This window comes from Pecten maximus, chromosome 11, assembly GCF_902652985.1.
Source record: "Pecten maximus chromosome 11, xPecMax1.1, whole genome shotgun sequence".
NCBI classification, from domain to species: domain Eukaryota; kingdom Metazoa; phylum Mollusca; class Bivalvia; order Pectinida; family Pectinidae; genus Pecten; species Pecten maximus.
The window spans coordinates 2,392,605-2,410,876 of NC_047025.1; the positions used below are offsets into that span (position 1 = coordinate 2,392,605).

Below are 18,272 nucleotides of genomic sequence, written 5' to 3' on the forward strand. Positions count from 1 at the left end.
TTCAAAACAATTTTGACTTTTCTTATTAATTTCTTCAAATACAAATTTTTGATTTTTTTTTTGTCATTGTTGAATGTATTCTTAAAATGTTAACTTGCAACTATAAAAAAAATCATTAATTTTTTAATACATTCTTAATGAATTTAATAGTCCTTAATGTTCTTTTTAAAAATAAATTTTTGAATGCAGATATTTTTTTTTCATATTAATTTTAATCTTGTCATTGTTGAATTTAGTATTTAAATATTTATTAATTCTCGAGTATTTTAAAATTCAATAAATTTGAATTCAATTTTCAGATTGATTTTAACTTGTAGTCTTAACATTGTTTTATAGATTTTTTTTAAATACATAGTTTTGGATACATTTTTCAGGTTATTGTTGAATTTAACGGTCTTTAAATTTGTTTTAATTCTTAGAAATAGATTTTGAATGAATTCTTGAAACATTTTATAGTTTAATATATTTTTAACTCAATCATCAGATCAATGTTTACTTGCAGCTATAAACAAAATCAAATATAAATTGTTGAATGCATTCTTCAGATCATTGTTAATTAAATTTAGTCTTTAATTATTTTAATTTTTTTGATTTTATTAAAATTATTTTTTGAATTTAAGTATTTTGAAATGTATTCCTGAAAACATTTTGGAACTATCAGATTTGTTGACTTGTATTTTTATATTATTTTTCAAATATTAATTTGTTCCGTATATTTACATCAATGTTGAATTTATTAAAACAAAATTGAATTAATTCAAATATTTCAATATTCATTGTAAAATAATTAATTTTGACTTGTAGCCTTAATCTTTTTGTATCTTTTTTAATATAAATGTTTGAATACATTTTTCAGGTCATTGTTGAATTAAGTCTTTAAATATTTTTAAATTCTTAATTTTGTTGAATTCTTTTAATTGGTTTTTTTCTTGTTAAGATCAATTTTTGATTTTTGAAATTCATTCTTGAAATTGTTGAATTTATTGAGAATTCTTTTTAATTGATTCCTTTAGATATTATTTCAAAATTTATTAATAGATTTCAGATCAATTTTAATTACTTTTTCAATAATTCTAAAATTGTTTTTAATAAATTGATCTTTTTGCCTCTCAACTGATGAAGCCCGGGCAAACTTGTAACTTATTATTAAAGGGCAGAAACTCAATTGCCATATCGATTTCATATCATTCACTTTCTATAATTGACTTTCACTATGTGTTTTGGCTGTTGTTATTATGACAACAAAACTTTATTAATAGTAACAATCCAGAAAAAGAAACATTTTCCAAAATTTATGAAATTATTTTGGCAGTTGAGTCTTGAGGTCATTACACACCTCTTCTAACATTATGAAGCAGTTATCTCCGTTGTAAGTCCATTAATATCAATTATAGATAATTATAGTTAACGTCACAGCATGATAGGAACATAAAAAATATTCATTGAATCTTACAGTGCATCTATTCTTAAAGAATAAAATAATTGGGCGATCTAGCTTTTGTGGCGAAATGACACTTGGGGATATATGGTTCCAAGTGGCTAAATGGTTTTCAAATTTGGGCGGTAGGAATCAAATTCGTGGAAAAATGTTTTGTTTTTTCTTTTCTTTTTGGGACGAGTCTGTAATCCGTTTATATAGTAAGGAATGACAAAACAGACATACAGTGAAAGCGCTAATGCAAATATATAACTCTTTTGTCAATCATCAGTTTTATATATAATTTACTTGAAAATTTTCATCATATGTGTGTATATATAAAGAAAAATTAAACAAAAGCCAATATTAACCTTCATAGGCGGACTTTATTTGACGTTGCCGGGATATGTGACGTCAAAAATACTGATAACGCCATAAGTTAACAACAGCTGTGACGTCATAAACAAAGTAGGATTATTGTGCATGTAGGTTAGGTTTAAATATGTTGATAAACATTTTTTCTTTCAGTTCTTGAGCGACCAAATACATGAAAATAATTCCTTGGACACTGGTGCGCGCGCGCGCGCGCGTGTGTGGGTGTGTGTGTGTGTGTGTGTGTGTGTGTGTGTGCGTGTGTGTGTATGTATTAACAAATGAAGCCATATACATATATAATCAAATATAAATCTTTGAATGCATTCTTCAGATCATTGTTAAATTTAGTCTTTAAATATTTTTTTTATTAAATAACTTTTGAATTAAATATTTTGCAATACTATTCCTGAATACATTTTGGAATTCAACCATTAGATTTGTTGACTTGTATTTTTATAATATTTTTCAAATATTAATTTTTTTCAAAATATTATTAACATCAATGTTGAATTTATTAAAACAGAAATGAATTCATTCAAATTAACCTTTTTGTATCTGTTTTAAATATAAATTTTTGAATACATTTTTCAGGTCATTGTTGAATTTAGTCTTTAAATATTTTTAAATTCTTAATTTTGTTCAATTCATTCTTGGAATGCTAAGAAATTTCTTCTTGAAAAATAAATTTTTGAATTTAATAAGCAGATCAATTTTGATGTAGCTTTCAAGATTTTTTTTAATTAGATAGGGAGAGGTAATCAGGTAAGCCCTAATAGGTAGACAGGATTAGATTGGTAGTGCTAATAAGGCCTCTTGACAAGTTTGTGGTGTTAAAATGAAGTGTTTGGTGAATACATGGTCTGTGGTGCCAACATTTAGCAGAAGTTTTTTCGAGCAATTGCCAGGCTTTGAGCTACTGTCTTTGGTTGAATTTGATCATGATTTGTACTGTGCAGATGGAAACACTCTGCTGTTTTTAGGATGCTTTGAGGCTGAAATTTTATTTGAAAGTCTGAATCAGGAAGAACTTGTAATAATTCCGGTGTTAGTGGTGCCAGATATTGTGTATAATAGACAGGTACCATGGTGCTAGGCTCAATTTTGTTAAATCTATGGTATTTGGGGGAAATGATGTAGGAGATAGTAATGAATCTCGGACTTGGAGGCAAGCATTAAGAAGTTTGTCTGGGTAAGTAAGGGTTAAAACCACCTATAGGACTTCTTTTAGTATATGCCCAGGTGAAAGTAGGACATGCATGGCCTAGTTCGACATAAGGATAGGTCTGATGTAGATGGTGTAGAATTAGGCTCTAAATCACCTAATGGATTGATGGTTTGTCTTAAGGTTAGTCCAGTTAGAGTCTGGGAGCAAACAAATTAACAACACTTGATCAGGATCATTTCAGGTAAGTAAAAGCTGAATCCCACTGGTGGTAGAACTTGAGAAGAAGTTTGAAATAGTTGTTGTTCAGGAAAACCATGATTTTGCAATCATGTTACAAAATGGCCCCCTGGTTGCCATGTCAAAGTTTTTTACGAGGCTGAAAAATAACAACACTTTATTGGCTCTCATTCCTTAACATCCTCGCCAATTTCCAGCTTAATGGCACCAGTACTAGTGTAACTGGAGAAGAAGTTTGAAATGTGTTTTTCAAGATGGCTGCCATGGCGGCAATCTTGGATTTTGGATTTGCCCGAATAATAACATCACTTCGGCAGGACAATCTCAGGATCATTTCTAGTATGTTTGAGCTGAATCCAATAGGTGGAATTTGAGAAGAAATTTGAAATAGTTGTTATTCAGGAAAACCATGATTGTGCAATCATGTGGTGGCTCGTTAGGGCCAAGTATCAAATCTCGCATTCTCGCATTCTCGACCTTAGGTTGAAAACGCGAGAATGCGAAAACGCGAGAATGCGAAAACGCGAGAATACGAAAACTTGACGGCGAGAATGCGAAATCGCGACGGCGAGAGTGCGAGATTAATCTCGCGTTTTCGCCGTCGCGTTTTCACATTCTCGGTAATATTGTTTTCGATTTGTTTCTATTGTTATAGTTTTCAACGTAAAAGTTTATGCCTGGTATTTCAACTATTATCCATTCAATTTGGTATATTTATCAGTTACTTGTCTACGCATTGAAAACACATTTATCCAAAAAAAAAAAAAAAAAGAAGCGAGTAAAAAGAAACGTACCTTGAATTATGGGTATCCATAATTAGAATTTTGTGTGATATTTGCTGATATAACATTGTACAGCATAAAACCGTAGGATACATGTCATTTGGGTCAATTTCTCTTTTTTATTCAAGCTGTAACAGCAGCGCCACCTTACAGGTTTTGCTGGAAGTCCACAATTCTAACCTTGTCAGTTTTTTGTTTTTTTTTGTTTATCTAACCCAAAGATTTTAAAAGTTTGTTTATTTCCAAATGCAGAGAGCATACAGGTAGCATTAATACATTATTCAGAGAGAGAGATTTTAAAGGAGGCGGAGGACATACAGTTGATTTAATATCTTGTTTTCTGCATACGCCCCATGTCACAAGCGACAGCGGTACGACTGTGGGGTCATTTGAGTGACTTCTGTAAATGTTTCCAATTACAACTAGTAATTGTTCTTTATTTTATTATACCAGAAAATTGGCACTAGAACACGTTAAAGTGCTCGAAAGGCCTATAAAACAAGAAATATCTTTAAAATAGATAAACGGCATAGTTTTAATGCTTGTGATTATAATGTAAAACAGCTTGTGAAATAAATCAACGAACTACATGTAATGCGTTTCAGCACAGATAACAAAATTGTTAAATGCATATCTGCTTTTTGCATTTACCGCTACAATAACCAATCACATACATCAACTTGACCAGTAACGCCACCTGTCGCGTCATATCCGGGGCCCAAAGATCAGTTGGTACCTTCGGCACCACATCTGCGTACACATCGAAACAGGTCTAGCTACGCCACTGATACGAAATATATATTTGTCAGTGCTCTTACATAGACAGTTAATCTATAGAAGGAGTTGACGTGAATAAACTCACATTTCAAATTTTTGAACACTGATTGAGTTTAACTGCATGGTGACGTTATATAACCGTCATTGGTTAATTAATTCGATCTCGTGTATATCTAATTTTAATGTTGGAAATGTAAATGTTTATAGTGTCTCGTAAGTCTGATAAGTTTGGACATTTTAATGTATTATATCTATGTGCTTTAATGTATTTAAAAATGAGTGACACTTAAATATCTTATATTCTTTAAAATTATCTTCAATTTAGATGTGTTGGTAGTTAAATCAGATGACACATGTGTAATAAGTCATTTCCTTCAATAGGCTTCGTATTATTCTCTAGCTGTAGTCATTTAATTGGTCGTCTACTAATTGCCAAGATGATGACACCACCAAAGTGTAATCAACCAGTATACTATACCGGTCAGTTGAACCAACCATGGTATCTGTGCTGCTAGACAGTGTGTCGACGCAGGTTGTCGTTGAAATAATGAACACTAGTACTGTATCGCTAAATCTTTACCTAAATTAAACAAACAATTGCAGCATACATTTGTGTAATATACTTTGATGAATATCTCGTTTTGAACATATTTCTCAAGTAGTTGAATTTCTTTCTTCTTCTTTTTCTCTGTAAAAAAAGACATCAAGTAATTACTTCCTTTTATTTTACCTTGGTAAATTAAACCGTGATATTAGTATGTTGATTTGTTTTGAAGATTCACTCCATGCAGATAACCTTTCCTCGCGAGGCTTATTCCACCTTTCTATTTCAATAGGAAATTTAGAATGTGAAATTCTTAATATATATAGCTTACGTTGTTTTTTTTCGTCCGTAGCAAGATTTGGTTCAATTGGAAATTTAATGCTGGGTAATTTAAACTCTTGGATATGCCAGAGACTTGTACACGTCTCTGGATATATATTATTCCGGTATCAAAATGATATATGATAAGTCGGTATTCATATGAATCACGTAATGTAAAAAGGCATTGTTTCCATGAAAGAAGTTAAACTTCAATATGTCTCAGTATTACGTATAATGTGAAGGATCCAATATACTTATATCGTTTTCTATTTAATATATTCTTATCAAATGCACTGACTACCTGATAACGTACTAGTAACCGTCACGCCCCTTTGTTTTTCCATTGGCTTGGGTATAATCCATTAATCAGTCTCGACAATTACGACCCACTTTCATTTATCAACTATATACGGTCTATATTTCACCTATCGTATTTCGGAACTCCTCGTGCATGTGACCAATTCTACTGGTATATATAGAGGGCGCTGATATATGGATATCCATAATTCATTTATGGATATTTAAAATTGATTTATGGATATCCATAATTCAACTTGAATTATGGATACCCATCATTCATTTTTTAATATTTATAAATCTCTTGCTAATATCCATCAATGGACGAATTATGGATATCCATAAATACGTATTTATGGATATCCATACATCGAATTATGGATATTAGAATTAATTATGGATATTTATGATTATTTATGGATATACATAATTCATTTATGGATATCCATTAATAGTGACTTTTTTCCACTTTGGCTTTCCATACCTGGTGAGCCATATGGCCTTCTATCTATCATGTGAACATATAAATAAATAAATATTTTTTAAATGCACTAAACGTATAAAATTAAAAAGATGTTCTGAACGTGCAAGCAAATGATGTGTCTGTCATATAATTATATTTTTTTTTAATTTAAGTTCGATTCCGGATATTTTCTGCCCCAGCTTTAAATTTACACATTGCATATCACCGGAAGTAGATCGAAATGTCAAAACAACATTGCGTAAGCCTCCTGTAGGAAGGTCGGTTTCATAAAGCGAACGGTGTCGGCAGGTAAGATGCGCTTAGCACCGGGAAATGCGAATCTTTAAAATCAAACTTGTAAGATCTAAACATTTTCTACAAAATCAGACAAAACAATGATTGGTTTTCTGAATCTTAAAAAAGAAAAAATGCACGTACGCTGATGGAAGTTGATCCGGCAAAACCTGTGCACGTGTCGTTAAATTATACTATATTGTAACGTTAGTCATACTTAGAAGAATTATTTTATGGAAGACGAGATATGTTAATATTATCCCTGTGGTTACATTAAATGAAACAGCTGTTATACACTTGCTGTACATGTACGGCCGATCGTGACAAAATTTTAATTTTCTCATTGAGATGGTATACGTAGTGTCAGAGACATATATACAGATATATGTCTCTGGTAGTGTGTAAGACTTCTGTATGCATTGGATATTTTGCTGTCACGTCCGAGTTAAATTAAGATTTCATATGAAACCCATGCACGTACACGTGCCTAAATTTGCTACACTCCAATATTTGAGATATAGTGACAGTACATGTACAGCTAGACGATAGAGGGAGACTCCCGAGTTTGGATCTGAAATATAGACATAAATTGTCAGTATCTGAAGGTAACACTCTTTTAATACCTCATAACAACTGAAAATTCAACTAGTCTATTGTCTTGAGCATGAGACACAAACCAAGTTTTTATGACATTCGTGATCTTCCAAGTACATATAATTATAATGTAGGAGTGGAAAAATGCACGGCCAGACCAGAGTTCGAACCCAGGACCTCCGAACACTACCCGGATGCTCTACCGATTGAGCTACCTGGTCGCTGATGATCCACCCGGTCCAGTTCCACTACAATTGTGCGTGTTTTAATGGTTCAATCATGGAGATGGACATTTCAGCTGCATATATGCCTATATAGGGCAGCTACAGCGAGTGGTTATCGTGTCTTTACCAGAGTTAATTATAAGCATGGTCAGCTCTTGATGGGTGACCATTCCGTTGTACCCCCAGAGCACATTTGATGTACGATGATGTGTACCAATCACTTGGGGTCAAAATGAGATATAGCTAGTTATCGTTAAAAATAGAACTCATGATGTACTTTCTAAATTAATTGTGTATGAGCATTTCAATGAATTGTTATAAATCTTAGATTTGTTAACATCCTTCACCATAAGTGCTTCTATGTATCAACATTCTAGAGCTGTATAAAATAAGGTTACTGTTATCACGGACATAAACATTACTAATATATACATGTAGATATAATAGATAATAAATTGTTTTTATCCTTACGGACGAATTATAAAAGTAAAATAAAAAAAAAAACTTTCCGTTAGCGCTTTCGTCGCGTCATGGCGACTCTTCAGAATGATTTTATTTTCAAAATAGATGATTATGACGTCATAGACGTAGACATAGAGACAGTAATACACAACACAGAATGGCAACATATATTTATATATATATATATGTCCATGCTATAGAATTTCCGGTGTTTATACTTTATCTAATTCTGATAAAAATATGAATTTGACTGGGCAGAATGCTGGTGACCAGTAGCTCAAATCGTTGGAGCATCCGTCTATATTAGAGTTCAGAGGTCCCGGGTTCGAATCCTGGTCTGGTCATTGCATTTTTCCTCTATTGTTACATACTAATAGTATTCCAATTATTCTGATGTGAGGAGATTTGATTGAATATAAGCTGCAGTGTTTTGTTGTGTTGGAACAAAGCAGGATTTGGATATTGAAATTTAAAATGTGGTATTGAGCTCAATGTATGCAGTGTGTTACTGAAATGTTTTGTTTATTTATTTTTTCAGAATCACATCATCAAATCAGTTCAACATGGGGAAAGGAAGGAACCTGTTCAACTGTGGTGAAATCAATATTTTTGTATACTTTGTTGTCGCCATGTTTGGTGTTGGATCCTGGGTAGCGGTGAATGGATTGTGGGTAGAACTACCGGTAATGGTTCCCTACCTACCAGAGGGCTGGAAACTGCCATCGTATCTGACTGTGATCATCCAGCTAGCCAACGTTGGACCGATTCTGGTGACATTTGCTTATACATGTTCAAAAGATTCCTTGAATGAGAAGGCCATCGTGTATCTCATCCTTACAGTTGGAGCAGTGGCTTGCCTTCTATTAGCATTTTTCTGGCGGGCTACTTCTTATATTGCAGGAGAGGAACACAGCACAGCTTTGTTAGTTTTACAATTCTTCCTCGCCTGTGTGGACTGTACATCCTCTGTATTATTTTTACCATTCATGTCACTGTTTCGAGTCGAGTATATGACAGGATATTTTATCGGAGAAGGTCTAAGTGGATTAATTCCAAGTTTGGTTGCCCTTGGACAGGGAGTAGGCAAGATGACATGTCAAAACATCTCAATCGTAAACGAGACTACAAATATCTCTCACTATGAAATTCAACCATTTTATCATGAACCTACATTTCCAGTGGAGGATTTCTTCTTTTTCCTATTTGCAATGATGATAATGAGTGGATCGGCCTTTACGCTACTGAATTATCTCCCTTACTGCAAGAAAGAACATACAGTTGAATATGTGATGGAGGACAACACGGAGTCCAGCAGCTTAGGTAGCAACAGTAATAGTCATTACGAACTCTCCAGTGATCAGGGTACATTTCAGGGTGATTCGTACCATGACCCATCCACGGCAGGGCATTCCAACTCGGAATTAGTCCTGAGCAATAAAAAGAGGCCCAGTCTTGCCATATGTACTGATACCCATTCTGTATCTGCCAGAGAGTCGCTCAGTAAAAGGACATATATTTATTATCTGATTCTAATCGCATGGATCAGCGCTATTAGTAATGGAGTGCTGCCCTCAATCCAGACCTACTCATGTCTACCTTACGGGAACAGTGCGTACCATCTAGCAGTCACGTTATCCAGTATTTCCAATCCCGTCGCTTGTTTTGTAGCCTTTTTACTCCCAGTGGCCACCACGATTGTCATAAATGGCCTCACCTTGATTGGAACATGCCTGGCTGCGTTTATTTTGGTGACGGCCGTCCAAAGCCCCACTCCTTTGCTGTATGACAGTGAGGCTGGTCCAGCCGTAGTGGTAAGGAATTTGTTTCAAATATACATAAAACACGTCCAATTTTTAAGGATATTGAATCGTGTCCAAGCAGCTGAATACCATTGGGATAATGTTTTCAGTCAGAATACATATATATAATGTTCTGATTATGCATAAATGTAAAACAAGAAATATCTTTAGAAAAGATAATTCTGATTATGCATAAATGTAAAACAAGAAATATCTTTAGAAAAGATAAACGGCATAGTTTTAATGCTGGTGGTTATAATGTAAAACTGCTGGTGAAATAAATTATCAAACTAATTAATAAATGTGCAGTTTCAGCACAGATCACAAAATTATATCAGTTTGAATCATTTTTGGTGATAATAAGACTGTATTTGAATCAGGAATATGATTTTATTAATGTGTCATTTGAATAGATACATCTACTTAAGCTTATTCAGCTTGCATTCAATCTTAATTTTGTTTCGTCTTTAACTGCATGTCTGCATTGACCAATCGCATACTTCATCTTGACCAGTAATGCCACCTGTCGCGTCATATCCAGGAACAAAAGAAAATTATACGGCTATGCCGAAAAATGATAATAATAATGACATTATTATGTATGGAAGACCAGACAATATCTGCAGGCAGATTTTTTAACAGATTTACTATATATACATATAGCTAGTTCTTCTGGTCTTCTGTGATTATTATTTTTGCGTTTTATGTAGCAGACTCTACCAGTACTAACATAGAGAACTACCAATACCGGACGTTAGATCTTGTTTTCTTTGTAATGTTGAAAAATGAGTGTAAAGTCTTAAAGGCAAATAAGTTTATAAAATACTATGGTCCTTACAACACGGTTATGTTTGTGACGGATCAATATATGTGTATTGGGAGGGGATCTGGAGACTTCCAAGTTGTGGAAAGTTAGGTGGTAGATGAAATGAAAGCAAGCTATAGGTTTTCCTTTTGATCTGTGTGTGAAAGGTTTGTTCAAGCTCCCTGATTTTTTAATTCTTTTTTATTTTTTTTTTTTTTTTTTTTCAGATTATAGCCTGGGTCACATTTACGGCACTTATCTCATATTCCAAGGTTTCCATAGCAACATTCTTTAGGAAAGAAGGAAAGCAAGCTCTTCTGTGGTGTGGAGCCTTGACACAGGTGGGATCCGTTATTGGTGCTCTCCTCACTTATTTATTAGTTAATGTGTGGACTATTTTTGAAAGTGCTCCAGCATGTCCTTGACCTTGAGACAGGATAATGTCTTAAATATAACATATCAAGCTACTATGGTTACTATGATGTCAACTTCTTTATGATAAATGTTCGTTTGTGCCTTTATACATAAAAAATGTATATTACATTAAAATATGAAATTACGTATCATGTAAACATTACATTTATGTATGTATTACATCATATGTCATGAAATAATGTATGTATTACATATATGTACATAAATATTGATCAAGCAGAGGATTTAATGCATAGCAGTTATCTCCCTTCCTCTGTAATTACATCTATGTATATACATATATACAGTCAAACTTCGTTAACTTTAACTCGGATAACTCAAAGACCCTGTTTAAATCGAAGTATTACTCCAGTCCCAGCCAAAATTCTTATTTTTCTTAGTAATAAAAACTCGGATAAGTCGAACTCGGATATTCCGAAAAACTTGTTAATCCCGAAGTAAAATGTTGGTCATATCTTGTTATGATTATTATTTTAAATCAGAAAAGCGTGTTTCTGTTTAGGGATTTTTTTATTTAAAGATAGATATACCAATACGTCTACCTTGAAACTCGGTTAACTCGAAGACTCCGATAACTGAAAGTTTTTTCACGATCCCGATGACTTCAAGTTAACGAGGTTTGACTGTACTTTTATGGCTGGTGAACACTTTTTTAACAGAATAATTAATATTGAAGTAAAAAGGATTTCACTGAACTCAAGGTTAAACCAATATTATATTATTTTCATCTCAGTTAAATGTAAAGGTATGATTACTGTAAACTCATTCATTTTTTGGAGGAAGTTTAAGTTTCTTTTATTTTGTTCAAAATACTAGTCCTCAAGAAATTCTTTAGCAACGAGTTAATGTCCCCATGAAATAACATTTTTAGAGAGAAATATGAAATTGAACCCCAGAAAAAATATGAATTTATATTATGTATTTTTTATCTTATAAAAATTTGACCATGTAATATTTCATGTCTTGATGCCAAAAATCAAAAAACATTTTCATGAGAAACTACTGTTCTAGTTATACTTTTTAAAACTTTTTTTGTCTCATTAATAAATATGTTATGTATGTATTTGGGACCAGACTTATACTTTGATTTTAGATTTTAGGATTTCTTTCAAAGAGTGATCTGGATGTTGTTTTTGTGTATGAGTGTGTTTGAAGTATATTTAACCAGAGAACAATTTTTTTATATTTTTATTATATTTAAACAGAGCATGTAGCTGAATTTATTTGATTCTCAAATTTTATCAAAATGCATTATTAGCACACCTAGCTTTAAGGGCCAAGTGAGCTTATGCTGTGGTGCATTGTCTATCGTCCATTTGTCTGACATCTGTTGTCCATTGTCTATTCAGTGTCAAATTTTCCATTTAAACAACTTTTTCTCATTACTAAAGGGGCCTGGAGCCATGATATTTGGCTGATAAAAGCCTTTTGGATGAGCCCCCACAAAGTTTCAAAAGGACTAGAATCAAAGAATTTGACTGGTTGAATGTTATGTTGAAGCCAGACAAATTTTGTGAAAAAATACATTACCCTTGACTTAATTCAAGGTCAAAGGGGTCATATGTATTTGTTAAAATCTTTAAATGTTTAATTTGACTGAAAGGCCAAGAATCATGATATTTGGCTGGCTTCTGAGAGCTGTAGAGCCCCACAAAGTTTATGAAAAGAAAATGACCAAAATGCATATTCAAGGTCACAGGGGTCAAATTTGTTTAAATATTCCAACAACTTCTTTTCACAAATCAAAAGGCCTACAATCATATGTGGTGAATAAGTAGGCTCTTGGGATAAAGCCCTACAAACTTTGCTAAAAGGAATGACCTTGAAAGGCCTAGAATCAAGTTATTTTGATTAAATGAAAGGCAGAGAATCATCATACATGTCAATGCCAGGTGAGCAATGTCAGCCCATTTGGCCTTTTGTATACAGTAGATTCTTGTTTGTTCAAACTGACCATAATCACAGAATGAAGCGCCAATAATCACACAAACATGTATTGAAATGTACATTTGATGCGATGGACGCTGTATGAGATTATCTGAAATCCTTGTTAAAGATGAGACAGGTTGCTTCATTAGGTGCAGCATTGTCATGGTGTCCACCTATGTAAATTGCTTAAGGAGTGACATGTACAGGGTTATACGTTCATATTAAACAATTTAGATACAGAATTCTTATACATTCTAATACTGTTCATATAACTAGTAGTTTTAGACATGATTCCAATGATATTTTTTTGATTTTCGTCAAACTGATTTTGATTTGTTTTGATGACCTGGTATTGGTGAGATATAGGGATGGAAATTCACTAGTGAAATACTAGCTCTTGACTACCAATGTTCTGCTATCATTGGGGATGGATGTTTTGTCAAAGGACTAGCACTTGGCTGTACCAAAAATCTGGTATCGTCGGGAATGGAGGTTTATCAAAGGGCTAGCCCTTGACTACCAATATTGTGGTATCGTTGGGGATTGAGGTTTCTTCAGCTTCGCTGTACCAAAAATCCGGTATTGTCGGGGATGGAGATTTTATCAAAGGGCTAGTCCCTGACTACCAATATTGTGGTATCGTCGGGGATGGAGATTTAATCAAAGGGCTAGTACTTGGCTGTGTCAATATTCTGGTATTGTTAATGTTGAGGAAGGAGGTTTTGTCAAAGGACTAGTGCTTGCAATTGACTGTACCAATATTCTGGTATTGTCGGAGATGAAGGTTTTGTCAAAGGACTAGTGCTTGCAATTGACTGTACCAATATTCTGGTCTTGTCGGAGATGAAGGTTTTGTCAAAGAACTAGCATTTGGCTGTACCAATAACCTGGTATCATTGGTTATGGAGATTTTATCAAATGACTAGTATTTGACTTTACAGATGACCTGGCCCCTGTTTCATCAACTTAAAGAAATTCCTTACCTTTAACAGATCTTAAAGCATTACAGTATTTAACGGGAAAATCTTAGTTATGGGACCTTATCTAAATTCTATAATGCTTTCATTTGCTGATAAAACTGGTCCTGGGTATTGTTGGTGGAGCTTTTAATTTACGATTAAAGGGCTATTTACTTGACGGTATCAATATCATGGTAATTTTGATCTGTTATCAAATCTGATTGTTAAAAGTCAGCTTATAACTGGAATCTCTTTTTATTATTGTGAAGTATTTTATACAGGTATTTGCTGATTTCCATTAGCTTTGTTTTATTATAATGTACAATTTTATTCCGAAGTTTATTGTTATTTTACATAGATGTTTTTTCTGGTCATGTTGATATTTTTTTATGTGTTCTAGGATGTAAGCCTAATTACACTAATATTATAATCCAGCGGTTAGAGTGAATGTGTACCCATCTGTAGATTTTCTATCTTACTTCTTTCTGTGATGTTTCTTATATTAGTCTCCAAATGATATATATATATGACTTTAGCTGCGATTATGTAGCCTTGCCAAGAGTGTATATGTCAGAACGAAGACAGGATAAGATTATTGGTACTAATATGACATGCAAGTTAGCTTTGTATGTACTACACTATACACCCTGTGCAAAATAAAAGATAAGTTACTTTTTTGTTCTATTTGACTTTGAATAGTCCTTACTGTACACACTCTTCATTTAGAATTTGAATCTTTTTGATTGTGAAAATTGCCCTAGCGCATATTATTTTGATATCAATTTTATCTCGGAACTTCAAACGAAGGTAGATTGATCGCGGAAATTTCCCCCGCGCGTATTATTTTGATATCAATTTGCGTAGTCTCCAACTACAAACAAAGGTGGATCGATCGCGAAAATTATCACCACGAATGTAATTTACATATTGAAATTGTGAAATTAACCTCCCGCGAAAATAACCACGTTTACAGTATGACATATAAGAAAATACGAGAGACACGTTATATACTATTCAAACCAATGAACATAAAGCAGATATTATGGAAGAGCGTGTCTGTAATGGAATCTGAACGTTACAACAATCTCTGTCATCCCTAACCATCTGTCATAATATTAAAACAATATGTTCAAACTCTAAGTGAAGGGTGTGTACTGTTGTATAATTATAAGGTATGCTGTGTCATATTATATTTAATGTAAACATTCCACTGTCATACTGACGGGACCATGCATTATAGCGTGTTATTGGCTTTCAGTGCTCTTTTGTTTTTTGTGTTAATTATATATTTTTTGTACTGTTCAGTGTATGGATTCAGAGTACAATTTATTTTTATTGACAAACTAGTCATGATAACAGTAACGTTTTGATTTTCTGTCCTGCAGGTAGGGCGTAAGAATTGTACCTGCTGTCCCCATTGCATGATTTGTGAGAGGCGACTAAATTTGTTTTTACCTGTATTTGTGAACTAGTCAAAATAACAACAACATGATGCTGTTGATATCTTTTAAAAAAAGATCTAGGATTGAATAAAATTATATACACAGTTTCACATGTCGTACGGATAGATCAGTTTAAGTAATTATCCCCTCCTTTGCTTCAATGGGATCTGTCAATCCATGTGTCTGTGCATCCAATATTTTATGAGCTGCACTGGTATACCTTGAGCACCGTTAATGATCAACTGCTCTCCACAAAAATGTGCTCATCAGGCAACCACATTTGTATTTTATTTGTTAAGACTTCAATTTTGATGTTTCACACCTGAAGTACAGATAAGTCAGCCTGAGTATAATTATTCCCTCCTTTTGGGGGGTGTTACAATCTGTCAATCCATGTAACTGTTAGTTCGATATTTTACTAGCTTCATTTTGAAAACCGTTCAGTTGATCTCTACAAAACTTTGTTAGCACAACAGGCAAGCGCCTAAACGCCGTACTTTTGTATTTTATTTGTTAAGATTTCATTTTGATCTTTTGTCTGTTAACATGTCACCTATTCATAAAAACTTAAGGACACTTTGACATTAAAGTCCCATTTGTCGATTTTGCAAATGGTGGTCTCTATTTTATTTGAAAGGTTCTACCAACTACATGTCTAATCATTATATTGCCTAACCATATTGTTACGATGCATTGTAATCAACTAAGATTGACTATAGAAAGCTGGAAAAAATGGATTTGATTTTCAAAATTCTCCAGTTTTGGGAACAAACGTATGCACTGCATGGGCATCCCATCATTAAATGTTACAGGATACATGTTATTGGTATCAAACATCTTATTGAAATATGTTGAAAAGAGACGGACATTTTATTAATTTACATAAAAGGTAGAATTACATTGAAAAGAACAATGCTGAGTTTCCAAAGGCATGTGGTTAACGGAATTTCGTCGGATATCCATGGTCGATTATGATACACTATGCTAATTTAATAACATATATATACATGTATAAGGAAGCGTGTAGTTGCAATAGACCGTGGGTATCTGACGATGAACGAATATGTGATGTTTGCAATATATTTCACTTTTGTCGTGTAGGGTTTGCTGAGGAAGTGTTGACAGTAGTAAAACTTGAAATAATAAAACAGAATATACCAAAAAAATGGTGGTATTGTTTTTAATATGACTAGAATATCACGTTTAAATATAAATCCTGTCATTCAATGTTTTAGTAAAGATGTGACTTTATAATTCCATAAAATGAACTGAATGATAAAATTTTAGCCAATGATAATTATTGTATGAAGTTTTAGCCAATGATAATTATGGTATGAAATTTTAGCCAATGATAATTATTGTATGAAATTTTAGCCAATGATAATTATTGTATGAAATTTTAGCCAATGATAATTATTGTATGAAATTTCAGAACGTGAACATTTATTAAGATTATGTGTCTCCACCATACGGTACAACTTATATCAACTGACGTTATGACTGATGTATATCGATTGATGTATGAAATGGCTCATTTGGACCATTTGCCCTTGTCCATGTGGCACTGAAGAATTGTCCGTCAATGTTTTGTCTATTGTACTTTTATGACCGATGTAAGAGAACAGATTAGGCCAATTTCCCATGTCACCTCACGGGAACCAGATCCCAACTTACATGAACAACTGATTCGCTATTGACCATGTACTTTCACAGGAAGACAACGAACTAGACTTGACAAACACCGAGCCTTCTATTTTTGAACAATTCCAGTCTTTAACTGTAAATACCTCACTTATAACAGATGCTGATCATGATTGTCCATGTATAAGTATCATTTGTCACTGAAAAGGGAGATTAAAGAAACACAAAAGAAAGTTATATTTAATGAAGCGAATTGGGAACAGGTTATGTCGGACCTTTCCATCACCCATAAGACTGAAAAATACTAGACCAGTATTATTCATGAAATCTGACCACATTCAAATCAAATCTGAACAAATCCTCCCGGTAACTATCCTACTAAAACTTAAATACAAAATGTCTTTCCCTTGGGTAACACCATCTCTACAGTTAAAAGCTCAAAAGCTAAGCAGATGCAATCGGTTGAAAATGGGGGGGGGGGGGGGGCACAGCCATACAATACAAAAAGGGATTCGAAGCACACGTGGAAATATATTTTAATAAATGTTACTTTAATAGGACACCTATCCCTAAAAGTATGTATTATTGATGGACAATTCGTCATTCCACTTTGTCCACTCTGGATCTGTCCCCATGACTGGAAACTTATCTTCAACAAATCACTCCATCTGGATCTGTTTCCTGTTTTCTGTGACACTTATCCGGAAATCTATCTCCAACTAATGACACACTTTTGGATATGTTCCCACGACTAGAAACTTATCTTCAACAAATCACTCCATCTGGATCTGTTTCCTGTTTTCTGTGACACTTATCCGGAAATCTATCTTCAACTAATGGCAAACTTTTGGATATGTTCCCACGACTGGAAACGTATCTTCAACAAATCACTCCATCTGGATCCGTTTCCGTAACTGGAAATTATAATTAAGCATTGAACTGCTTTCATTTGGAAGTTATGGGCTGATGAATGCCAACTGGACAAAGGCAAATTTAATGACGTCATAACAAAGATTTGGAAGTTATGGACTCATAACTTCCAAGTGAGCTTGGTAAAGTTATATAGTGGGGCTGCAGTGTAAATGTAAATATTATTCAGTAAACACTGCATTTCAGATCTGTTTCCCATGACTTGAACTAAGCTCAAGTCTGAACTGGTTTTAAGAAGAGACAAACAGTAATATCATGTAAAGTAATGCAAGTTTTATCTATTTTACCGCGATTGTGGACCAAGTTATATCAACTTATGCATTGTATTAATCAGGCTTGTTAACCAGATTGAAGCTTGAGAGGGGTCTTACTGTGGCAGG

At 33.5% G+C, this 18,272-nt stretch overlaps 1 protein-coding gene across 2 annotated transcripts; it reads left to right on the forward strand.

The window, feature by feature from the left end:
- Positions 1–6,607: 6,607 nt before the first annotated feature.
- LOC117337618 (solute carrier family 52, riboflavin transporter, member 3-B-like) lies at positions 6,608–16,478 on the forward strand. 2 transcript variants are annotated; one of them, XM_033898682.1, is made up of 3 exons: positions 6,608–6,687; positions 8,491–9,763; positions 10,784–16,478. In XM_033898682.1, exons 2-3 carry the CDS (start codon positions 8,516–8,518, stop codon positions 10,979–10,981), a joined length of 1,446 nt encoding a protein of 481 aa, XP_033754573.1. In that variant the 5' UTR covers positions 6,608–6,687; positions 8,491–8,515; the 3' UTR covers positions 10,982–16,478. The 2 variants fall into 2 exon arrangements, with proteins under 2 accessions (XP_033754573.1, XP_033754574.1); XM_033898683.1 differs by lacking the exon at positions 6,608–6,687 and adding an exon at positions 7,073–7,277.
- The last annotated feature ends 1,794 nt before the right edge of the window (positions 16,479–18,272 follow it).

Bases quoted from the DNA above. Each gene is read 5' to 3' on its own strand.
- LOC117337618 (XM_033898682.1), top strand. From the start codon at position 8,516: ATGGGGAAAGGAAGGAACCTGTTCAACTGTGGTGAAATCAATATTTTT. The intron at 9,764-10,783 runs GTAAGGAATTTG...TTTTTTTTTCAG, and splicing joins AGGCTGGTCCAGCCGTAGTG to ATTATAGCCTGGGTCACATT.